Source organism: Leuciscus leuciscus (assembly GCF_965113295.1).
Source record: "Leuciscus leuciscus genome assembly, chromosome: 4".
NCBI lineage: Eukaryota > Metazoa > Chordata > Actinopteri > Cypriniformes > Leuciscidae > Leuciscus > Leuciscus leuciscus.
The window spans coordinates 44,147,398-44,172,420 of NC_138728.1; the positions used below are offsets into that span (position 1 = coordinate 44,147,398).

The 25,023-nt window shown below is 42.3% G+C and overlaps 2 protein-coding genes and 1 long non-coding RNA gene across 8 annotated transcripts in view; 1 reads left to right on the forward strand and 2 right to left on the reverse strand.

Annotated features, from left to right (window-relative positions):
* Positions 1 to 25,023, reverse strand: part of LOC309496186 — an 89,545-nt gene that overhangs the window by 38,765 nt on the left and 25,757 nt on the right. The gene's annotated exons all lie outside the window — the stretch shown is intronic.
* Positions 10,881 to 24,992, forward strand: LOC309498075 (uncharacterized protein). 4 transcript variants are annotated; one of them, XM_082168591.1, is made up of 5 exons: positions 10,881 to 10,923; positions 12,238 to 12,333; positions 21,303 to 21,345; positions 21,981 to 22,198; positions 24,003 to 24,992. In XM_082168591.1, the coding sequence occupies exons 2-5, from the start codon at positions 12,278 to 12,280 to the stop codon at positions 24,022 to 24,024; spliced, it is 339 nt and encodes a 112-aa protein (XP_082024717.1). In that variant the 5' UTR covers positions 10,881 to 10,923; positions 12,238 to 12,277; the 3' UTR covers positions 24,025 to 24,992. The 4 variants fall into 4 exon arrangements, 1 of the variants encoding a protein (XP_082024717.1); XR_014205837.1 differs by lacking the exons at positions 10,881 to 10,923; positions 12,238 to 12,333 and adding exons at positions 19,627 to 20,516; positions 20,632 to 20,783; XR_014205838.1 differs by lacking the exons at positions 10,881 to 10,923; positions 12,238 to 12,333; positions 21,303 to 21,345 and adding an exon at positions 21,358 to 21,502.
* On the reverse strand, positions 15,427 to 18,242 carry LOC309498093 (putative nuclease HARBI1). Of its 3 annotated transcripts, none has more exons than XM_082168603.1 (5): positions 17,946 to 18,242; positions 17,399 to 17,421; positions 16,193 to 17,014; positions 15,899 to 16,105; positions 15,427 to 15,757 (listed from the first exon to the last, which is right to left on the reverse strand). In XM_082168603.1, the coding sequence occupies exons 1-4, from the start codon at positions 18,142 to 18,144 to the stop codon at positions 15,902 to 15,904; spliced, it is 1,248 nt and encodes a 415-aa protein (XP_082024729.1). In that variant the 5' UTR covers positions 18,145 to 18,242; the 3' UTR covers positions 15,427 to 15,757; positions 15,899 to 15,901. The 3 variants fall into 3 exon arrangements, with proteins under 3 accessions (XP_082024729.1, XP_082024730.1, XP_082024731.1); XM_082168604.1 differs by having other exon boundaries at positions 15,427 to 15,753; positions 15,895 to 16,105; XM_082168605.1 differs by lacking the exon at positions 17,399 to 17,421 and having other exon boundaries at positions 17,946 to 18,071.

The window sequence follows — 25,023 nt, forward strand, 5'->3', positions numbered from 1 at the left end:
AACCTAAAATAGGACCAACATATGCTATCAACATCTTGTTTTAGTTACAGGTATGCAAAATAGTTTCAAAATACATTTCATTAACAATGTAATTAATTATGACATTATTTTTATCTTTCCATTTGTTAAAATATGCTTTGAAATGAGCAGCAATAAATATATAACAATAAAATAATTGAATCAGATAAATTAATTGAGCAGCTCATTACCATTTTTCTTAATGTGACATATACGTCACATCAAAATTCCACCTACTGTTTTAAGGTTAACAGCCCGATGTGACATATATGTCACTACAATATTTTCACAACTGGTTTTATATCAATTTGTTCAAGAAATGTATTAAAATCAGGTTAAGTGTAATCTAGGATATGTTATTAAAACATTAAAATTGTTGCATGGGTTGAAACATACCTTTAGTAACAAAAACAAGTGTTTTTAGAAATTGCTGACACTGCAACATGTGCTAACCAGACAGGCCATAATTTTGGAAATGTTGCCATGGCAACAAAAATGCACACATTGTCACATGACTGAACCTGGGTGTTCCTTATATGTCACTTAGGGACTTCCTGAGTTAAAAAATAAGGGATAATGCTTTAAAAAGACCTTTCTAGATAATCACCAGTGTTTGTGACACCCGCGTCACCACGGGTTCTTATGGGCTAAAGCGGATTCCTATTATAACGGCGGATTTGCCAGACGCGCGCCAGCAGCGGTTCACAGCCGAGGAGACCGACGTTCTCGTCAGGGACATTGGGGATGGAGAAACCCACCCAAATTAACTTCGGTTAAACAGGCGTATGATAATTTGGGTAAATGTGTAAGTTAGATGTATGCTTTTATAATAAATTGTCTGTCTATCTATCTATCTATCTATCTATCTATCTATCTATCTATCTATCGTAATAATGTATGATTTGCAAAAATGAAAACTGCTGCTTCTGTGTAGATTTTATTTTATTTTACCTTTATTTAACCAGGTTAATCGGTTGAGAACAAGTTCTCATTTGCAACCGCGACCTGGCCAGATAAGGCGCAGAGTACAAGGCGACATGAAATTACACATGACATACCAACATTCAACTACACAGTCATAAATATAGAAGACATTCAGATTCAGTTAAAAAGTATTGCACATGGCAGTGCAAGAGAAATGGCAGTAGGATAATAGTATAGTCCAACATGGATAAGTTGATAATGTGCAAATAAATGCAATGACAGCCATTTAGTTGAATATGTGCAAAAATACATAAGTCTTTGTTCACAAAGAGCATCAACATGTACAGTGGTCCGTCAGTAAATTTGAGAGTAAAGCTTTAAAAGTAGTGATCGAAACAGTGGATTCTGCGTAGAGATGAATAAGAGAGTTGCCCGCAGCACGAGCGACATCATTAATATAAACAGAGAATAACATCGGGCCAAGAATCAAGCCTTGGGGCACCCCCATAGTTACAGCCAGAGGCTCAGACAGCCGGCCCTCAGACTTAACACACTGAAATCTGTCAGTGAAATAATTAGAAAACCAGGAAAGGCACGTGTTTGAGAAACCCAGGGCCTTAAGTTTTCCAATAAGAACACTGTGATTGACAGAATCGAAAGCTTTGGCCAAGTCAATAAAGACAGCAGCACTGTGTTGTTTTTGGTCGAGAGCTGTTATAACATCGTTTAGGACCTTTAGTGTTGCTGAGGTGCACCCATGACCAGCTCTGAAGCCAGATTGCATATCAGAGAGGAAATTATGTGACTCAAGATGACCTATTATCTGTTTGTTGACTTGACTTTCAAAGACTTTTGAAAGGCAGGGCAGGACGGAGATGGGTCGGTAACAGTTTGGGTCTGTAGGTGGAGATTGAAAAAGGCAGAAAAATATGCATGAGGAGACCATTGTCACAAATAGGCTGATCTGCGACTATGTAGAGATGCATGGGGGTGTGACAAAGGTTCCCCTCACCAGAGAGCTCCTAACATGTGTGGGTGCAGCCCGGTCAAGGTACCGCATCTTTCTTGATCTGGAGCGCACCAGGAAAGAATCGGAAATGCAGAGCCAGAAGAGAAAGCTGGCAGAGGATGGTTTAGAGCAACTAAAAAAGAGGAAGACCAGTTTAAAAGAGGCGTCCAACTGTCTTGCCAGGGAGGCAGACATGCTTGCAGAGGAAGCCGAGGGAAAGGCTGGCTCAAAGATGACCCAGCTCCTATCGAAGTCAAATGCCCTTAGAAGGGCATACAAAGACAAAATGGCTGAACTAAGAAAAATTGAGGCTGAGATTGGTGCTAAAGGGGAGGAACTTAGTCATATGTAATCTCTCTCTCTCTCTCTCTCTCTCTCTCTCTCTCTCTCTCTCTTATCAGATAATCCATGTTAGATCAGATAATCCATGTTAGATAGATATAGATACTCTAACTAGCTATACAGAGGTAAGCATCTATCTAAATGGATTATCTGATGTGTGTGTGAGTGAGTGACTGAGTGTGTGTTACATGGGTTGAAGTAGCCTGTTCAATCTCTATTAGGCTATTAATATGCCGTTTTGTAACGTAAATAAATATGAGATGAAATCTATTTTATTTGTTCTAGCCTATTTTCATTTTGCACGTTGTTGTGGAAGGTTACTAATTGCTTTATCTGTAAATTAAATTAATGCTTGTTCAATGACTGAATTAAAAAAAAAAAAGATTTTTTTTCAGAATTTCTTTGATTTGAATATTTTTTTGGTAATGCGTCGTGTAGGTCTTAAATTTCAATCTTTATGGTCTTAAAATGTCTTAAAAAGGTCTTAAATTTGACTTGCTGAAACCTGCACGAACCCTGTATAAAGGTGTTTAAACAACAAAACACTTCCACTTGCATATATTTGACAATCGGAATATCAGATATTTCATGCCATATCTAACAAATTTGTGAATATTTTAAAAAAAGGAAAAATGACATAAAAGCAGATCATCATTCATTCAGCTCTGTTGTTGCTGCGGTGTGTCAGGTGACGAGCAATGATGCGTCACCATGGAAACCATAAAGTGACACGTTCTAAATAACGGTCGCCTTGAAAAACTCACGCTGGGGGGGTCAGCCAGAATATTTTAAACTTACATGTGAAAGGGTTATATAGCCGTAACCTATTAAGATAGCATCACTTAAGGCCAGATCAAGCAGCGCCTTAAGCGATGGGAAAAACATTTATATATTCAAATAACAACGAGACACCCGATTTTGAGGAGGGCGTGACTTACTTTTTAAAAAATGTAACCATTGGCATTAAGTATGGGCGACAAAATTCCACTAAATTCAGGGCAGCACCAATAATGATCAGTGAAGAGCAGGAAACACAAAGGGAGTAACAATGGCAGACTTGGAAAAGCTTAAAAGTGTGCGATCAAGGGCACAGGCTTCATTCACCAAAAGAGCTCATACTCTCACCAAACAGGGACTCTTGGAACCGACTGAAGTTCTCAGGGAATGGAAGATTTTCAGGACAGACTTTTCTAAAGTCATAGATGCGGGACATGAGTATGCTGAGGCCCTGAGGGAGTCAATGGATGAAGAAGTCATAGCATCTGCAAACCAAATTGATGTAAAGACAGAGGAGTGTGAGAACAGGTTTCTCGAGGTAAAGAAAGCCACCCAGTAAACCTTTTGGACCAGCTACGCAGAGGAGGCATTTTTCAAGCAGGCTACAACAGCTGAGTCGGCCATCACTCAGGCAGAGGAAGAGGAAGTTAACCCTCGGAAGTCAATCAAGGACCGCAGGCTAAGGAATAGAGGTCTTGAAAGAGAGGTCATTGAACTCTGAGAAATGCTGGTAGAGTGGAAGGAGTTGGTTCCTGGTTCGAAGGCATTAGATCTCAGGACACGCCATAGGACACTAAAGAAGAGAGTCCTGGCGTTGTCTGACAATCTGGAGGAGGACGAAGCAGACCAAGTAAAGGGTAGAGAAAGAAACCTGGGAGATGATAGCAGCGCGGTTGGTGATCCGATACAAGATGCTTCTTTCCTCTCTGATATGGCTGCCGATCTCGAGCTGAAGCCCAAAACGTACACGGGTAAACGTGACATGAACACCCGGCCTCTCTTACAGCAAAGCAGCCCGGAAAGGACCAAAGGAAACTCTAATCTCAAGCCTCAAATCAGCCTTGAAAGAGCACGGCTACCCACTTTCTCTGGTGACATGAGGGACTATTACCGCTGGAAGATTGAGTGGGAGGACCTACAAGAATTGGGTAACCCACAAGGTGTGGAATGTATAAAAAAGTTCCACTTATTAAATAGTCTCCACGAAAAGGTCAAGAAGGATCTCGTCCTATCTAGCTGTGGATCCGCTGACGATATGTTCAGGCTACTGGACAGCAAATACGGGAACAGAGCGAAAATAGTCCTAATGATCACAAACGAGGTCCAGTCTCTTCCCCCCGTTAAAGGAAACAATCCAAGAAGAACCATTGAATTGATCCAGGCTGTGGAAAGGGCATTGTGTAACCTCCAGATTCTTGGTGAAGAGGACGCTGTGAAGAACCGTGTTGTTGCTCAATCGCTTGAAAGCAAGCTTCCCAGTTCACTCAAGAAGGAATGGATTATGCACAAAACTGATCCGGTAAACAGGTTCTCTCCACTGCATCATTTTGATTGCCTCCTAAGATTCTTGAAGAAGCAAGAGGAGATTCTTGAAGAGTTGGATCAGTTGGAGTCAAGCCCTGCAGACAAAGGCCCTGTGGAAAAGGGTGCTGCAGACTACCCAGATAAGAGAGGGAGGAAGGCTTTCACTAAATCCACAGCAGGTCAGAAGGACGACTATTCCAGCTGTACTGTCTGTGAAGATGACTCCCATGCCGGCAAGCTATTTGCGTGTAAGGTCTTCAGGGAGCAAGATCTCTTAAGAAAAAGGGCCCATGTGAAGAAGCTAGGGTTGTGCTCCAAGTGTTTGCGGCCCCACCCCAAGGATGGGAAAGGATGCACACCCATATACCTCTGCCCAAAAGTAGACTGTCGGAAAGGAGGGGTGTCGGACCACAATTACCTTCTGTGTCCTAAGCCATCGACTCCAAAGAAGGACAGCAGCAGTGAGGAGCAGAGTACCATAAAACTTGGAGGAAAGAAACTTGGCCTAACCAACAAACAAGAGGAGTTTCTGGCAGAGCTTACTCCAGAACAAAGAGAGAAATACAAGAATGCGTTCTCAAACAAAATATCATCAACCGTATACGCCAAGGCTGGAGATGGACTGCAAGAACATCCAGTGGTGATGATGCTGATGGAAGTGACGACAAACTCGGGTTGCCTTATTGGCTCCCTAATCGACCTCGCATCTGACACCAATTATATCACCAATGAAACAGCTGATCGCCTTGGACTGTGCGGTGAGAACATCAGGCTTATAGTCCATGGAGTCGGGGGGATGAAGAAGACAGTCCTAACCAAAAGATATTCCCTGCGGTTGAAGGTGAAGACATCCAAGGGAAAAGTGGCAGAGCATAGAATTATCTGCTATGGCCTGGAAAACATCGCGGAGGTGATTCAATCAGTCACTGCCGAGCAACTGCAGAAGTTCTTCCCCAATGTACCCAGAGACGAACTGGTCCGTCCCACAAAGATTGACCTCCTTATCAGTCATCGGGAAGGTCGCCTTGTTCCCCAGCCAATCAAGATTGTGGGAGACCTCGTCCTCTGGGACGGCCCGTTGGGAAAGACTGTTGGGGGAACCCATCCTGATCTCTTTGAGACAGTCGACCTGGCCGTGTACCGCGCTGAAACTCACCTTGCAAGGACCATGAGATCAGCCTCGATGGCGTATAAAGAGACCATCATGCCTCAAGAACCTCAAGAAGAGGAAGGAAATGCGCTTGTCCGGAGCACCGTAACCGCCAACAAAGAGGTTTTCGAGTGGTTCAGGTGGGATAGCATCGGAGCTGCGTGCAGTCCTAAATGTGGCGGCTGCAAGTGTGGTAGGTGCCCCCCTGGAGGAAAAGAAATGACCCTCAAGGAAGAACGGGACCTGGAAAAGATAAAAGAATGCCTAACATACGTGCTGGCGGACAAACACAGCAACTCTCCCCACTGGGATGCAGCTTATCCCTGGAAGACAAACCTCGACCTCACAACACTGCCAGACAATCGGCAGGCAGTGGAGGCAACCTTCAGAAACACTGAGAAACGTCTGGAGAAGGAACCTGTGTGGAAGGCTGCATACAAAGAACAAATACATGAAATGGTTTCTAGAGGGGCTGCTGCAAAACTCACAAGGGAGGAAATTAACAACTGGGAAGGACCTAAATGGTACATCAGCCATCTGGTTGCACCGAACCCTCACTCCTCCTCAACCCCTGTGAGAATTGTGTGGAATAGTAGCCAAGAGTTCCAAGGCATAAGTCTAAATGATCTCCTTCACAAGGGTCCCGATGTACTCAATCCCATTAGAGGTGTCCTTCTGAGGTTCAGGAGTGGACTCCATGCCGCACTGGGTGACGTAAGAAAGATGTATAACTCAGTGTGGCTGAAAGATGATGAAGTTCACCTCCACCGCTTTCTCTGGAGAGACAACCCTGAGGACGACATTGAGGTGTTTGCAGTCGTCAGAGTTAATATCGGTGATAAACCCGCAGGATGTATCGCCCAAGTTGCAATGAAGGAGACGGCCAACCTTCCTCAGTTTGCTGATATGATTGAAGAACGGCGAGCTCTGACTGAGGACAGCTATGTGGATGACATCCTGACCTCACACGATGACCTCAAGACGCTGGAAAGGATCACCAAAGGGGTGGAGGAGATTTTGAAAGCAGGAGGCTTCTTCCTCAAACCGTGGGTTCTGTCACGCCAAAGTGGGAGGAGTGGAGCCCCTGCTGAAACAACTGTACCCAGGACCCTGGTACTGCCCAACCAAATGCATGATGGGGAGAACAAAGCACTTGGGGTCGGCTATGAACCTGAGACTGACAAGCTTCGGTTGCTGACTTCTATCAACTTCTCTAAGAAAAGAGGGAAAATGAGGACAGGATTTAATCTGAGCATGGAGGATGTCAGGGAAGGAACACCAAATCCCCTTACCCGACGCATACTTCTTAGCCAGATTGCCGCATTATACGACCCGGTTGGTCTTGCCTCACCAGCCAAACAAAAGGGAGTGATGTTGGTACGAGAATCATTCCAGGAAGCTGGTAAGGACAACCCATCTAAAGACACATGGGATGCCCCTCTCTCACTAAAACTTCGAGAAGCCGCAATAACGCTCTTTGAAGAATTCGTGAGACTTGGTCAGGTAAGATTTGAGAGAAGCCTCACGCCACCTGGAGCCATAGGCCCACCAACAGGGATCACGTTCTCAGATGGAAGCGAATCCTCCTATGGAGCCGTACTCTACCTGCGGTGGGAAACCCGGGACAAAGTTGTAGTGAAGTTGGTGGAATCCAAGGCTAAACTCACCCCTCTCGATCAAAAGGGAGATGTGATCAAGGCGGAACTCTGTGGCGCGGTCTTCGCTACCCGCCTAAAAAAGTATTTTGAGAAGCACTGCCAAATTAAAGTCAAGGAATGGATTCACTTTGTGGACAGCCAAACAATCCTGGCAGCCATCCAAAAGGACAGCTACGGCTTCCAGACCTTTTTTGCTAATCGAATCGGTGAGATTCAGAAAGCTGGACAAGTGGAAGATTGGAGGTGGATTGAAGGCAGAAGAAACATTGCTGACATACTTACCAGAGGTGCAACTCCTGAGGAACTTAACGAAGGGTCAGAATGGCAGCAAGGCCCTGAGTTCCTGAAATTGCCCAAGTCCGACTGGCCTATGAAGATGGCCAGTGAGATTACACCCTCTGCTGCTGAAGATGTGGGAAAACTTCAGCGGAAAGCCTTCTCAGCAGTGGTCACCAGGGCCCAGTCAAAAGAAAGAACTGGCCTCAACGGGCCTGACATCAAGGCGGACCTCAAGCATGAAGGAATTAACGGTAGACCGACATCACCAGCTGTCCCGGGTGTAACATCAGCGGCAGACAGACAGAGAAGGCCCTGGGCAATTGGACTGGTGCGCCTTATGGAACCTCAACGCTTCAGTTCTCTGTCCAAGCTGTGTGGTTCCATAGCCTGGACTCGACGGGCTGCAGAAACCTGGCTGAGAAAACGCCAGGCACCAGATGCATCAAAGTGGGAGGCATACCGCTCTATCCTGTCTACTGAGGAGAGAGCGCAAGCCTTCCGAGACCTGGTCCTCGCAGCCCAAGATTGCAGTCAGTTCCTGGACTCAACACTGAACCGCTTGGTGGTCCACAAGGATGAGAGCACAGGAATCCTTCTCTGTGGAGGACGAATCCAGTCCTGGAAAGAAGATGGAACAGCTGTTCCTTTAATTCCATTTCGTTCATGGCTCGCAACGCTACTGTCAAGAGAAGCTCATGACGAGAACCATGAAGGTGTTGCTGCCACGCTTCTGCGCACCAGGAGGAAAGCATGGATTGTGCAAGGTCGGAGGATAGTAAAGAAAGTTGCGAATGACTGTATTACATGTCGCAAACTGAAAGGGAAGATGTGCCAGCAGATGATGAGTGATCTGCCGCCAGAACGCTCACAGCGTGCTTATCCATTTGAGTATACCACACTTGACCTCTTTGGCCCCTTCGAAATCAAGGATGCTGTCAAGAAAAGAACAGGAAAAAAAGTCTGGGGCATAGTATTCTGTTGCATGGCATCAAGGGCAGTTCATGTGGACCTCGTTGACGACCAATCATCTGAAAGCTTTCTCCAAACTTACTTTCGCTTTGTAGCATTGAGAGGCCATCCCAGAAAATTGTGGTCAGATAGGGGAACCAATTTCATTGGAGCTAAATCTGCCCTACAAGACTTGCATAGGTACTTAGCTACCTTACGGGAAGCATCCATAGTGGACAAAGCCGCCAAGAATGGGACAGTGTGGGCCTGGAACTTTCATCCAGCTGACGCACCTCATCGTAATGGGGCTGCGGAAGCTGCAGTTAAGCTCATAAAAAGGGCTCTCACTAGCCTAGGAGGGACAACAAGCTCACTCACCTGGGGTGAACTCCAAACCCTCTTCTACCAGGCAGCTAACCTCACCAATGAAAGGCCGATTGACGCCAGGGCACAAGAACAAGAATACTCTATAGAGTATTTAACCCCCAATACTCTGCTTCTCGGGAGGACCAGGCAAGGAGGAGATACAGGAGGAATTGACTTGTGCACCCATCCTTGGCGCCGTCTCAGATCCATCCAGATTGGTGTGGATATGTTCTGGAAGAAGTGGAGTGAACTTGCCGGGCCTAATTTATTCGTTCGGCCAAAGTGGCACCGGACCCAAAGGAATGTAGCAATCGGTGACATTGTTTGGATTGCTGATCAAAACGCACTGCGAGGGCAATTCCGTCTCGGACGGATCCAGGCCGTGTACCCTGACAAGATAGGACTTGTGAGAGACGCAGACGTTAAGACGTGTGCAGGCCCCCCTGCTTCCCTAATAGTTGGGCAACTTAAGAGGAACCCTCAGCAGCTGACGTCAGTCATCCTACGGAGAGACGTGAGGAGACTGGTAGTCCTCATTCCTGTGGAAGACCAATGACTTCTAGACCTCGTCTCTTCGGCCACCAGTTCTGCAGGCGCTGTCTAAATGCCCAAACCCCCGATTCTGAAGGCATTACCTCTGGATACCTCTCCTTTTCTCTCTCTCTCTTTTTCTCTCTCTTTCTCTCTTTTTCTCTCTCCCTCACTGGTTGGTATATGCCGCCTTCGCCCACTTGCACCACTATTCATGAAGAATGAAGAGTACATACCCCATATGACCAAACCTGGAAGAATACTACACATCTGTCAGGACTGAACAGTGACAATTCTTCATGATAAAATTCTTCATGCTAAAAAAAAAAAAAAAAAAAAAAAATTTTTTATATATTACGTGGTGTAATGTAATGGTTTGTCTGTGACCGCCTTGAATCACATGATCAGTCGGTCAAGTGGGAGGTGTTGCGTTCATTACGTCACGGGTGTTCGCAGGTGGGAGGTTCACTTACCTGATTGAAGCACGGGCCAGTCAAGAGTTGAACGTAGACCAGTAAAATGCCAAAACGGTGTGTTAGAATCCAGTAATGAATGAGCACGGGCTATAAGCGGAAGCGAGTACTGTTGTCTCGTCAGGAGAGATGCGCCACCGGTAAGCTGTTTGTTTGTTTGTGCTTCCGCTGTGCTGCTACTGTATATGTGCGCGGTTTGTATGCTTGATAACTGTTACTTTGGTCGCGCTGATAAAACCTTGTTTGCGGCCTGATGGTTAACGTTGTCGGCTCGATAGTATCCGTGGCTATATTCCAGCAAATGTTTGAAATTGGAGCGTTTCACTGTCACACGAGTTACTTCCTGTTTGCAGTGCTGGATGGGTAATGTAGTTAATCGCTTTACATAGGTAATGGATTGCTATGCTCAGCGTCACTACGTAAAACTACACTCATTGTTTTTACTTTAGGCCAACATACTGAGAACACTTTTTGTGGTTTTGGGCTATTGGTTTAATGTGTAAAATTGACATTGATGTAAATTTGGTGTGTATGAGATTGTTGCATTTCTGTGTTTAGATGAATGTGCTTTGTTTAGTCATTCAGTTTAAACACTAAGTATATTATAATATTTATAATATTAAATACTGACTATATTGCAATTTATATTTTATTTATATTTGTATATTATTCAGAATTCATGGTATATTATGTATGTGGCTATCAATATTGTTGTTTACACCGTAGCCTTTCTATTTTACAGGTTTATAACCTGCTATTTGTGGACTAATCAACTGTATGTGGAAAATTAATCAGAGTAAATAAAAAACCACAACGAGTTATAACAACGTGTCCTCTCCTGACGCCCCGTTCGGTGGGGAGATTCTTAAAGAACCGAACAGCGTACACGGGAAAATTAATTCTTCGAACTACACCACTGTGAAGGTACACAATGCAAAACACATTAGCTGCTTCTCTAGAGCTGGGGATGCACAATATCCAACTTTTTTTTTTAAACATTTTGGCCAATAGTCATGCTGTTATACATCTCTCTTTTTTATATATTAATTTACAAGTGTTATGTTTGAGTCAGACCATTAAGTCAAATCAGACTTGTGACTTTATGACATCAATTACTGCTTAATTAATATTTAAACACACGTAACTTAATGTTACTTGTAGTCTAACAAGAACAGCGCCCCTAAATAAAGCACTAGGACCCAGAGGAAGCTCTTGCTGGATCACACACCAGACGCAACTGTACTCGCATTGTCAAGTTCAACACAACAATCCATTAAAGGTCCCTTATGCAACTTGTTCCATAATAAAATGTCATCAGCTAACGTTAAAACATAGTATCTGGCAGAGTGTCAGAACTGACATTCCCCCCACTGCCTTGGTAGCCAGCATATATTGGAGTCGGGACGTTTTGGGGCGTGTACATTTGTAAGGGTGTGTGTGAGGTGATAGCCAATGACAGGCTTTGAGGGCAGGTACACTGAGAGTTACAAACACGCCCAATATTTTGTTAAAGTAATGGCGGACGCAAGCCCGACTAGCGACGGAGCTTGCCAAAAAAATAAGAAAAGAAAATATAGCAATGCAAAGAGAGCATCGGATAAAGCCCGGAGTAAAACCAGAGTAAATCTGGGTTTGGCGTTTGTCAGATGGCGGCAGATGAAGTTTGCATTTGGATTGAAGAGCGATGCAGAGTTGGCCACGTTTCTATTGGACCGGTACAGTAATGTAATACCTCATTTATCAGGTTAGCTAGTTAGTCAATGAGTGCTCTAGCTATGTACTGCTGCTAGATTGTTATTTTGCTAGATATCGAAATTATTTGTTCTTGTTAACTGATCCTACTTTATAAAAAAAATTATAATAATAACATTGATTTAGGAGTAGGATTTATTTCTGCGAGTAGGTCAACATGAGAACTAACGTTATGCAAACGTTAGCTAGCTAAATTACGTCCAAGCAGACGTTCCTTTATTCCATGTGCTGCTGGAAAATATTGTAACAACCTAATGTTCGCAAACATTCATTGTGATCTCTGCAAAAGAGAAAGTAAAAAATATGCTTTGTGGGTTCAGGTTGGTCGACCAAACGTAATAAATTGCACGGAATTTTTAGCTATATTTTGCCTTGTGCAAGTTGGTCAAAAGACGCATATTGTTTATCCCCTATGCCTGGTACAGTACTGGATAGTCCAGATGACGTGATCAGTTGAGCTGTTTATGTTTATTCTGTTTTCCGTAGTTATGAGAAGGGCCCATCTACTTCTACCCCATCCAAACGAATGTCGGTGTTCATTGCACCAGGCTCAACTATTGGAGGTGGCTCGGCTTCGGACAGGTTAGTATTCTTAGTTAGTAACGAGTTTCAAATCCTAGTGATTCATACTTCTATCTAGCCCCCCCCCCCCCCCCAAAAAATAATGTACTCTTCAAAACTAAAGGGATATGGAGAAGTTTGAGGATATTCTACCGTTGACAGAAGAAAATTATGATGAATGTCTTGAGAAAAGGTGAGCGTGATTTGTTTGTTTTCCGTTCATTCTATATTTCATTTTAGTGGTGTGATACTTACTCCTGCTCCTCCGTCAGTCCGTAAGGTTTCATTAAAAGTGTCTCCGCCTACTGGGAAGCAAAGCTGTCAATCAAACTCCGTTAGTAACCGTTACCAGTGTAATTCAACTAATTGCCTATAGGTGGCTCCAAGTTGCATAAGGCACCTTTAAAGTGAATCTAATCACAGGCAAACGTTCACTTCAAGAATGACGACACTGCTGACATGATCTTATCGCTAACATACATGACAGTTATTGCAAGCACATAATCAGCATAATTTTCCATATCAGGCTGACGACTATATTTTAAGCCTTTACCGATGACGCTCTGAAAATATTGTCCATCCCTAACCATAACTCGTGTAACAAACCCCCACCCCATTAGAAATATTAAAAACTGTGCACAGTGTAAGTCTAACATGAAGTTAAACTCATAAATTAATCAACTCTGAACTCTTAGACTCATTTAAACTTATAAATACTAGAATTCTATACTATTTCTAACCCATAGTGACTCACTGAAACTCATCTATCTATCTATCTATCTATCTATCTATCTATCTATCTATCTATCTATCTATCTATCTATCTATCTATCTATCCATCTATCTATCTATCTATCACTAATTAAATGAAACTTTAAACTAATTTAAACTTCAAACTACTTTAAACTTCAAACTTCTTCAAACTTTCTGGTCCGGCTTTCTCAAGCCAACTTAAAGTTTGTCTCAACGAACTTTTTAATCTAGTTCAGAACTAATCTGCTTTCTTTCTTAATTGTATTTGACTATTTAATACTTGATTTATTTTTAAATGATTTTGCATTCGCTGAATTAAAAATATAATTGTCAATGTCACTGTAACCGCTAACTTTAGGTAGATTCTTTGTATACGGTTTTTCACTCACCTCTTTTGGTGGACCTTTTCCTCGTTTTTGCTCTCCTCTCCGGTTCACATAATAGCTGTGTCCCAAAGTGAAGGCTGCGTCCTTCGAAGGCCGTATTTGAAGACCGGATGGCCATATTTGAAGGCCGATTGCGTCACCGCGGCGAGACGAAACGTCACAGCGGCGCGACGAAGGACGTCCCAATTCAAAGGCTGCATCCTTGGAAGGTCGCATTTGAAGGCCGATTGCGTCACCGCGGCTCGATGAAGGCTGTCCCAATTCAGTTATGCATCCTCGAAGGCCGTATTCGAAGGACGGTTGCGTCATCGAGCCGCGACGAAGGCTAAAAGCGACGCCAAATGCACCCTTCTTTCCCCGTGAAAGGAAGGATACAAAAACGGATCCTTAGTGGCCTATCCTACCCCATAAGTCATTGCGCGCCGGTGACGAAAGCATTTTCATTTGAAAAAATGGCGTCCTCGAGTTCGGCCGGTGAGGGAAAATTCACTTTTAAATGTAAGTATTATGTTTTCATTTACTTAAATAGCTAGCGAAACCACAGTCAAAAGCCACACGTTTTTATTTCTTATAAACTTCATCTTAACTCCTTTGTTACCATTGGGTGGCTTTATTTGTCAGGTGGTTAGACGCAAAACTTGTGCTAATTACTTTAATAATTTTCAGGGAGCAAGGAGCAGACCGCTCAGTTTATTACACTGCGGTCTGAAAACGACCATTTATTCACCGGGGTGAAAAACTCTGCCAGCGTGGCTTGGAGGTAAGACAACACCTACTTGTAAAATTTGCAGTAATCTGTCTCACTTGTGTATTATAATAAATATCATTCACCCTAGAAAACCCACAACAATAAGAAAAGCAGTAGATGATGCAATGGTTTTCACTTTTATGTGTTTTTGTAGTGCTGTCATGCAAGTTATGTTTACAAAGGTTTTAACCACATTTGAGTATCCAGAAATATGATTTCTAAACTATTTTGAATGCATGTCCTGATGTGTCTTTTTTCAGTTTTAACAATGCACTAATGTTAATATTTAATTTGCACCCCTGTGTTATAATTTTTCATACGTACCCTTTTCTGCTTTTTTAGAGCAATTCTGGAGAAAATGGGCCTGCAGGCGAAGGTAACCCCCATGCAGGCAAAAAAAAAATGGGACAACTTAAAAACTAAATACAAAGTAAGAAAGTTAATACACACATCTTTTCTGAAATATATTGTGCTGTTGTTGTTAACAAGCCATGGTTAATTTGTTCTGCCTTAGGATTGCAAGTATCCTGGGACAGGAGAGGGAGTGGGTGGGAAACCCACTGCTGAAACGTGGCCCTGGTTTGTCCTCATGGATAAGGTGTTGGGGCAGAGGCATTCTACCAATCCCCCTGTCCTTATTGCCTCAATCCGTGAGGACACACCAGGGCCAAGTTCAGCAGTGGGTGGCCACAGTGAGGAGGAGCCAGCACCAGCACCCGCAGCACCAGCACCACCACCAGCAGCAGCAGCACCCGCACCACCAGCAGCACCACAACGAGCACGGAGAAAGCGGGACTATGAGGAGGAGATGCTGGACCTCATTAGAGAGGACATGGCTCTGCAAAGGGAGGCAGAGGAGAGGAGAGCTCGAGAGAGCAGGGACCGGATGGACAGGCTGTTTGCGCTTCTTGAGCGCATGGTGGAGAAATAGTTTTTTTTTTTATGTATATATAAATGAGGATTTTTCATTTAAATTAAATGGAAAGAGGAAACTTAAGTTTTGTACAGTTTATTTTTGTAATCTAAGTTATATTAAATTATCTATTTTTTTCCAAACTTGTGTACAGTTTATTTAAAATGAATAATAAACATTACTTTTGTTCCATTTCTGTGCATTGTTTATTTAAGTAACTTGATGTGTTGGGATATGAAATAAAAAGGAACCGTTCTTGACATTGCTTATTTTTTTTTAATGACAGGCAATATTTTATACAATAATAACATTTGGAAAAAATAAATTATATAGATAAATAACGTTTTATAAATAATAAATAACCATTTACAACATAACTTAAATATCATCTGACAACATAATTTAAATGAACAGTACATAAATGAACAGTACATAAATTAAGATTTCAGCTGAGCAGGGAGACCCTGGTGGTGCCGCTGGACCCCGGTGGGCTCCACAATAGAGACGCTGGTAAGGCCTCTCTGCCGGTGGGTGGGACATCATCTAGGATGGTCTCCAGAGTGTTTGACTGCATAATTTCCACTGTCCACTGCATTGTCTAACAACAGGTTTGCAGGGCTGACTCAATCGACGGCTGCCATCTCACTGAATCATTTCAAAAAGAGGGAAGAATAAAATAAATTCTCATCCTCAAATCAAAGCATCAAAAATTTCAACATGTAAACCCATTCTATGTAAATAAATTTTTGGTTTTGGCCATTATAGCTTTAAACTTCTCTGACTTGCCTGTTACCAGTAATCATGGTCAATGGGAACCTCCTCCAGGGCAAACACCTCTGCAGACAGCTGGTCACGCCAGGGAGCCCCACTGACCGTCTCCAAAACATGCTCCCCCTCATCCTCCGCATCATCCTCCTCATGCTCATCCTCCGGGGCCATGATGTCACCAACCCCAAGGCAGATGTTGTGGAGGATGGCACAGGCTGTGATGACCTGAAAAAAAAAAAAAAAAAAAATGATATGGTCTGGAAGAAAGAAGTTAATTATGTTTTTTGCAAATGTATTTTTCATTTAACTTACATGAGGTACAAAGGTGTGGTGCACCTCCAGCGCTTTCAGGAAGATGGATCGGAACCTGGTCTTCATCATCCCAAAAGCACGCTCTATAATGGAGCGTGCCCTGGAATGATGGAGATTAAAGCGCTGGGCTCCCACACCTCGTACTGGCCTCTTGTAGGGAGTGATGAGGGGGAGTGGGTGTTGGAGACATGGGTACCCTCCGTCTGCGAGGATGAAGTGCCCTGGAGGAGGGTACATTGACCTCCTGTACAGTGGGCTGTACCGGAGCACCCGTGCGTCATGCACTGACCCCGGCCAGCCCACGTAGGTGTCAATGAAGCGGCCCTGATGGTCACAAACAGCCTGGAGGATGATGGACGGGAACAGTTTCCTGTTCCTGTAGCATTGACCATCAGGGCCGCTTGGAGGCTTGATGCGGACATGGCAGCCGTCGATTGCTCCAGCAGCTTTCAAGAAAGCTCTGTGTCTGGCCAGCCCTGCAAAGCCACGGCAAACTGCCTCCAGGTCTTCTGGGGTGTTGGGGAACCGAATGACCTGGTGGCGGATGGCCACCACCTCCTCAGCGACCCGGTGGACAGTGGAACGAGGCATATCAAATGCTCTGGAGACGACCCTATAGGATGTACCACACGCCAGCCAGAAAAGAAATACCAGGGTCTCTATTGTGGAACCCCATCCGTGTTGCCGGTCACTTCTCAACAGGTCCAGCAGCACTCTCAGGGCCTCCCTGCTCAGCCGAAAATCAGGTCGTGTGTCACGGTCATTAAAGAACCCGTCCAGCACTGGCACACTCAGGTTTATCCTGCAGTACAGGGGTGTGGTCTGATTTAGGGAAACAAACAAAGAGAGATTGTTTAAAGTTGTGACAAAGTAATTGTTGGAAGATATAGTGATACTTAAAATACTTTTAGTAAGTATTAATGGCACATTGGGGAAATTTTAGTAGTTATATTTAAAACCTTACTTATGTACAAGTGTTATCTTGCATACTTGTATTTAATTTACTTAAGATATGAAGAGTAAAAGAACAGTTAAGTATTCTGCATAAAAAACTGTTTGTCAGGGTTTTTAGATATTTTGTTACATTCATATTACTGCTTGGCTATGTGTATGTTGCATTTTAATTCTGAATATGTTGAAGGTAGTTATATTTTAATTTACTGTTGAATAGTTTACTATAGAACAAGTTATCATATTGTAAAATACCATGGTTTTGTAGTGTTGCTGTCCTGTGAAAGAGAAAAAAACCCTCATTACTTCACATTTGTATGTGAATACTTAACGAATGTACTTTCTTACAGTCAACCACAGGTTATTTTGAAAATGAAACGAGCACAATTTTAAGGAAATGTTGCTATACAGATGCATCATGCCATATAAAAGGCTGCATCCGAAGGCGAGCGGGAGTAGCCTACCTATATTAAAGAGGTATATTTCACTGTATTTATTTAAGAAGTATATTTCACTGTGTTTATTTATTGTTTTGTGTTTTATGCTTCGACTGCGTTAAAAGAAAGCACGCTGGAAACATGCCTGAATAAGATCACCATGATCAAGAGAATAAAACTACATAAAAATCGCATCTTCGTAAGGTAATTTAGCCTATAACTAAACATTTGAACAGCTTTATGTGTATTTTGTATTTTCATAAGTAGCCTATCATAACATGACTCAAGTACAGTCTCAACTTGTGTACTCCAGCAATTAAGGACGCAACTTCTGAATTAGGATGCAGCAAACCAGTTTACTTTACCTGGCCACGGTCTTGACAAAGCCGGAGATACATCACCCGGCGGCGCCGCCTGGGATGAAACATCCCCATCATCTCCTCCAGTAAAACATAAAATAAGAAAAATAAAATTATGTAGTCTTGCTCTTGCTCCATTTTTATTTGTAATTGATGCCTTGTATGATGGCAGCTCTCCTATCGCAGCGTTGCTAGGCGACAGCATAATGGGGAACACCTGGTGGCAATTACAATCCAACGAAGGCTAGACTCGGAGCGTCCTTCGACGGCTGGGAAGGCTGGGTAGGCTGGGTCCTTAGAAGGACGTGTCCTTCGAAGGACGCAGCCTTCACTTTGGGACACAGCTAATGTTTCCCAGCATCCCTCAAAGACTTCCTTGCTCTGTCCTTCCATTCACTCATGTTCGCTCTCCTTTTTATGCTGAGGTTTTGCCTATTAATGTCCGCAGTGGACATGAAAGCAACCGGCGTCTCCATTTTTCGTTAGTGGACATTAACGGTTTTTCCGCGTGAGACTATTTTAACATTTAAAATACAGAGTTTTGGTCGCGCGAACACCCCGCCAAAGTGATTCTGTATACAAAGTGGCACACATACATTCAAGTCACATGGTTATCTCAATTTTTGTTTTTTTGGACTTATACGGTTGTTCGTCGCATGAACACATTTGAATAAAATTTATGATAACTTTACGCTGTGTATAATATTCTTTTATTATTATTAGTTTTCCTATGTACTGTAAGTGAATGGGTAGTTTGAGAAATAACTGTAAAATCTACTTCCAAAGATGCAAACAATTGTAAAATCTTCTTGAACTACTAAAGAAATATAACACGTATTTTCATATGTACTCCTTTTATTGACATTAATAAGTCATGGAAGCCGGCGCACTCTAAAGCCTGTGTATTGTCCAATAGCATCTGGATACTTGTCCCTAATGCGCCACACAACACAGCTTGCTATGACCACTCTATTGCCCTCCCCTAAACGCCCATGTTGCCAGAGCATGAAATTCCTATAAGCTGCATGTCTGTAAGAGCGCTGCTCTTCGCCTGGTTCCTGGACGTCATCGACTGCAAAGATGTCATTCCACGCAGCACGAGCTAGACGCAGAACTCCCTCATCCAGGATGTAGAAGTCCATGTGTGGCAGTTTACTAATGCAGCGGTCTGGAGGCTGACCACAGCAGAGTCTCTCAATATCTGTAGGCATGTCTCTACAGTTTGAACACACACACCACTCTTATAAATTACAGTATAAATAATAGATAAATAGTGTACACATACCTGCATGTCAGCTCTCCTCCTCTGTTGAAGATCCTCGAGCCTTTCATAATCAGCTGTCTGAGTAGATGGTCTTCTGCCTCTTCTACCTCGTCCTCCTTCCTCTCCCTGTTTCGGGAGGGACTCTGAAGATTCTTCAAGCGGCGAAGAAAACGATGACTGAAAATAAAACATAAACATCGGCATAAAAGTGGATATATAATGTAATATTTACTGCGAAGTCGTGAAATCGTGTAACAAAACTGATATGTCACAACATACTGCCGTTATTTGTAGGCTTCAGTTTGTTTGTCCTTTTACACATTCATATATGTGTGTATTAGTGGCTTATACGATTTTAGATACAAATGTGTATGTATTATTAGAGGCTTATATGATTTTAGCTTCAAATGCATAGTTTACTACAGGAAAAACACAAATAAGACGAAGTCTGATCTAAAGATAAAATGATTCCAAAACAAGCACAATAACAACTTAGTTTTAGGTACAAAACGTCTATACCCTGCTCCTGCCGATCGACTGTCCTGCACAGTTTATCTCCAACACTAATCAAACACACCTGAAGCAACCAATTAACGTCTTCATGATCGCTTGAAAATTAAAGACAGGTGTGTTTGATTAGGGTTGGAGATGAACTGTGCAGGACAGACGATCGGCAGGAGCAGGGTTGTGCACCCCTGCTCTATGCGACTTACCTGATCAGACATTGTTTTCAGTTCACTTTTGTGTCAACTACTGTCTTCACTACTGTCTGCACACACAATCTAAAGACACGGGAGGCTGGCCAGCTGACTGTTTGTTGACTTTTGCGACAGTGCTGCGGCGCTTGTGGCCTCAAGGGGCGCTAGATGTGAAAGTTACAGGTCTAGCGCCCCCTAGTGGCCAAAAGTTACACGGTGTGCCTTTAAGTTTATATCTGTATTTTTTTGCTGCTACACTATATTGTTGAGATGATATAGAAACTATATTGAATAGTTACGTTCATTATTATTGGCACAAAAGTAATTTGATAGGTGAGAACATTGATTATTCCCTTCCTTATGGTTACGGTTATACAAAAAAAATGTGAATTGTTTTTTGTTCTTGTCTGTTTACAGACCAAGTGTCCATTTGAACTGGTTGGAATGGACCTAATTGGAAAGTTGGTAAAGACTGACCAGCAAAATCAGTATATCTGCGTTATTATTGATTATTGCATCAAATGTGCACAGGTGTATCCTCTGACATCAAAGTCGGCTGCAGAGTTTTCTGCAGAGCGGATTCTTACTGATCAGGGCAGAGAGTTTGTCAACACTGTTAGTATTATAATTTTCAACTACACAAATGCTTTTATGTACTGCATGTTCTTCCCTGTTTTAAAATATTACTCAAATAATATAACAAAATATTATTTCCACATAACCCCTGTAGATCAACACTAAGGTCTGCGAAGTGCTTGGAATTACGAGAAGCCTGTGTGCCCCGTACCAACCCTCAGACCAACGGATTGGAGTGAAAAACTAGCAGCTATGCTAATCTTTCTCCTGTTGCTTCCCTGTTTCTATCTGGGGATGCCTAGCAAGGTATTTTCTGAGGAAAATCTTTACTTCATTAGAAATTTTATCAATGACTTTCAATATATAAATCAACTACATGAATAAATAAATAAATTCCTGTGAAATATGAAGTAAAAAAAGAGAGAAATCCTGTCAGAGTATGAAGTTTAAAAAAATAATCCTGTCAGAGGCTGCTCTTTTTCCACTTCCTGGCAGGAAATGTAATTTTCTGAGGTAATTTTTTACTTCACAAGAAATGTATTTAAGCAATTTATTTATTAATTGGAAGTTGTTGTTTAACATTTCTTGTGACGTAAATATTTATTAAACAAACAAAAAATTATTAATTAACATTTACAAAGAAAACGAAAAAATATTATGCAATAAAGTACAGTAATAGAAATATAGAAAGAAAAATATATCAATAGTAATAATGTTATAACTATATATACAAGTCATTTCTGTCATGATATTTTCATTTTTTAGAAAGTAATTGAAAACATTATGAAAGTTATAACCATACCTTTTTTTTTCTAATTTTCTTAGGATGGAAACCCCCAGTCGGCAAGCACCGCTAAAAGTAAAGTGTGTGGGTAACTGCAGGAGCCAAAAGGCTTTAACTTTTGCCTCCAACAACAATGCAATTGATGTTGGAGCATACAGGGTTACCACACAATCAGTCCTAACAGATGGACAGACATGTTACATCACAATAAGAAACGGAAGTGACCCAGAGTTTGAAGAGGGTGGGTCATATATCATAAAAAATGTCACCCTCTCAAAACAATATGGCCGGCCATGTATTTTTATAAACCGCTTAATCAGGAAATTCAAAACCTCACCATTGGCCATAACTGAAGAGGCAGAGAGAGCTGCTAAGGAGGTCCTCTGTCCTCCTTCCCCATGTGTAACCGGGGAAGAACAGGAGATCTTCTCAAACCCTGGGTACCTGAGTCTGCGGGGAAATATTGAGATACTAAGTTAATTTAAAAGCACAATTGAATATCTAGTACATTATCCTGGTATACTTAACCTAGGTAAATGTAAGCTATTATACTTGTGTTTCTCAATCACAGTCCTAGAGTACCCTAACACTCTTATTTGAGATGCACAATTTAGGTGAATTAACCTTGATTGGGAATACATAGCAAATATTCAGTGTTGGGAATACCTGGACCAGGACTGAGAAACACTCATCTGTGACACTGGGCTGTTATTTTCCAGGTGCAAGTGGCCAGGATGACTCGGGCCCAGTTTCCCATCCTGGACCTTTGTCTGAGATGTGGAACTACCAGTAAACTCTACGACATCTCATTATGGAGAGACGAGGCGTTGGTAGAGCTGTATGTCGGCGATAAGGTGGAGGTCACCCACCTAAGAGCCAATATTCGGCCGAATGGAAAAGGAAAAAATTTGACTCCTCCAACTACACAACTGTCAAGGTAAACAAATATAAATTTCAAAGATTATGAAAGACAAGTAAACAATCATTAACCCTTTCACACGTAAGTTTAAAATATTCTGGCTGACCCCCCAGCGTGAGTTTTTCAAGGCGACCCTTATTTAGAACGTGTCACTTTATGGTTTCCATGGTGACGCGTCATTGCTTGTCACGTGACACACCACAGCAACAACAGAGCTGAATGAATGATGATCTGCTTTTATGTCATTTTTCCTTTTTTATTCAAAATATTTACAAATTTGTTAGCTATGACATGAAATATCTGATATTCCGATTGTCAAATATATGCAAGTGGAAGTGTTTTATTGTTTAAACACCTTTATAACGATCGCGTTAGTTGAGCTGAATGCGCGAAGGGCGCCGCCATCTTAGTTTGTGCCGCAGACGCAGTTCAGAGAATCGGATCTGTTGGATTTACAACACGTGAATTCATCCACGTCTCCCGAAATACATAAAAGTAAGTGGCTGGTGAACTGGGAGAAGAATAGAGTAAACTTTAAAGTCCCTGTGAACCGACTTTTCTCCAGTGTTGTGACGTATTTCCAAGTGAAAGGGAATATTGAACAGAGGGCAGAGTTTCACTCTAGCGCTCCTCCTCTCCATCTCTGCTCATAGCAGACTAACGGTTTGAGGGGAGTGGTTAAGCGTTTTCAACCCAAGCCGTCAAACCTACGTCATCAGAAAAAGACGCCATTCCAGACCGGAAGTAACTTTTCAGATTTTGATTAAAGATTAGCATATGTAACCGAATGAATGAGATGATTGACATTAGTGAGCACCTATCAGCAAGGTATCCCTCCTATTTAAGAGCTGGTTGGCTGTGGCCTGGGATGCGTCACGTCCGACGACTCCTTCTTCTGTTGTTGACAGTGGCTGTAGGTATGTGCGTTAGCATATAGTAATTTTTGTTTTTAGTTTCTTGTACGTATGGGACTGACGATTAGTGTTGTGTTTAGCCTGTCTTTCTTCTCCGGTTTCCCTCGGCTTGTCGCGGTGGGTGCATTCGCTGGCTGCTCGCCTTTCAGGTATGTGCGAACTGTTGGTGGAAAGCGTATTGTTTATTTTCGTTCGGGGGTTTAGGATCGACTGATTGTTTTGAGTTATGTGCAGTGTCCCTGTAGTCCAGCTGAACAGCGGATTGCATGATTTTTGAGTATCTGTGCCTGTGAAAGGACAAGCACATTGTGTGAACGCATCATCCTCTTCCGGTAAGTGTTATTGTGCATATAACTGTAGTTACGAGCTGAGGCATAAATCTTAGTGATGTTTTTCTTTGCATTGGCTTAGGATTTTCCCTCTCGTCTGGGCGATTTGTTTTTCCTGCTAGCGCTATAATCGGTTGAGGCGTTTGCCTTTTCTGCTGTTGCTACCGTTTACATTACAAACTTGTTGCTTCCTCGCTGCCATCTGTGAGAAGATCGTGTCACCCCACTGATGAAGGGGATCGTTGCTGTCTGGTTTTACTTGATATATTGATTTAACGTTACTTTGTTTGCTGAACTTTGGAGGCTGACGCTTAACGTTATTAGTGCCTAAAATCGGAGCACCAAACCATCTGCATGCGAGCCCCTTTGCAGGAATTGAGTTATTTATTTGTTTTCTTTTTCTTTTCTTTGTTTACACCTTTGTATGATATTTGTGATTGTTTACTAATTGATATTATTACTATCTGCTCATGACTGTACCATAAACACCATCCAACTGTGGTTTATTGCAGTTAGTATTCTGAAGTTTGGTTATTATAAAAATTTTTTTTTTTTTTTTTTTTTGTGATCTCCTTTCAGGTGCTGGGGTTCCACGGGTTGAGGATCTCTTGTGGTGGTGGTGGTGGTGTTTTCTCCGAATGTTTGCCGTGACACTTTTGAAGTCTTTGGTGTGTGTGAGTGTGCTTACGGTTAATTAGTTTAGTGATCCCTCTTCCCGTGGCTTACCCTGTCAGTCTGTGTGTTTTTTTTTTGTTGTGTCTTTGTGACCAATGCATTAGTAAAGAAAAGGTTGTGTGTGTGTGTGTTTGTTGTTTTTGTTTATTCCAATGTGTATGTCTTTGTTTATTTGAATGTGTTTGTTGTTTTGTTACTTAAAACCTTGTCAGTATAGCTCCAGGTTGCCTTTTTAACGTGATTATCCTGCTGCTTTAAATTAAACTCTGTATTAATAAAACTTTTTGTACATTTTTCATATCCACGTCTCTGCCTACCTTTATTAGGGAAGTGAACCTGAGTGACCTAATAATAATAATTTGGGTGTTGTCCATATTTCCCGGGGCGAAATTCCCCGGGTGGCGTAGTCGAAATTCTTTTTACCTGTAATACCAGCGTTCCGCCACACATGGTAAAAATTTTTTTTTTTTCATATATATTTACTTGCACGGATTAATTGTTCACCCCAAGACTAGTAATATGCGCTAACAAAGTAAATAGGATCAATTTTGATTTCACTGGGACTTTAAAGTTACTTCACAAAGTATATCTGATATGAATAAAATGTGTCTAATTATAATGGAAAGGATTATTGCCTCTTCCTTTGACATCAGTGTGTATTTTACACTCTAAATGTATTGTTTTTTTAGTACTTATATGTCTGAAACCTAAAATAAACATTATGTGGTTGAAAACACTGAAAAGTTGTGATATATGACAGCGTTGAGCGCGCCTGTCTCTGGCTCAGCGCCAGCCAACGCGCGAAAGCACATTTGAATTTAGCAGTTGATCACGTCATGCACTGACCGTTCTAATCACACCGGTGTGATCGTACGCTCCAGGGACCAGCCTAGACTGATCACACCGGTGTGCATAGGTTAAATTG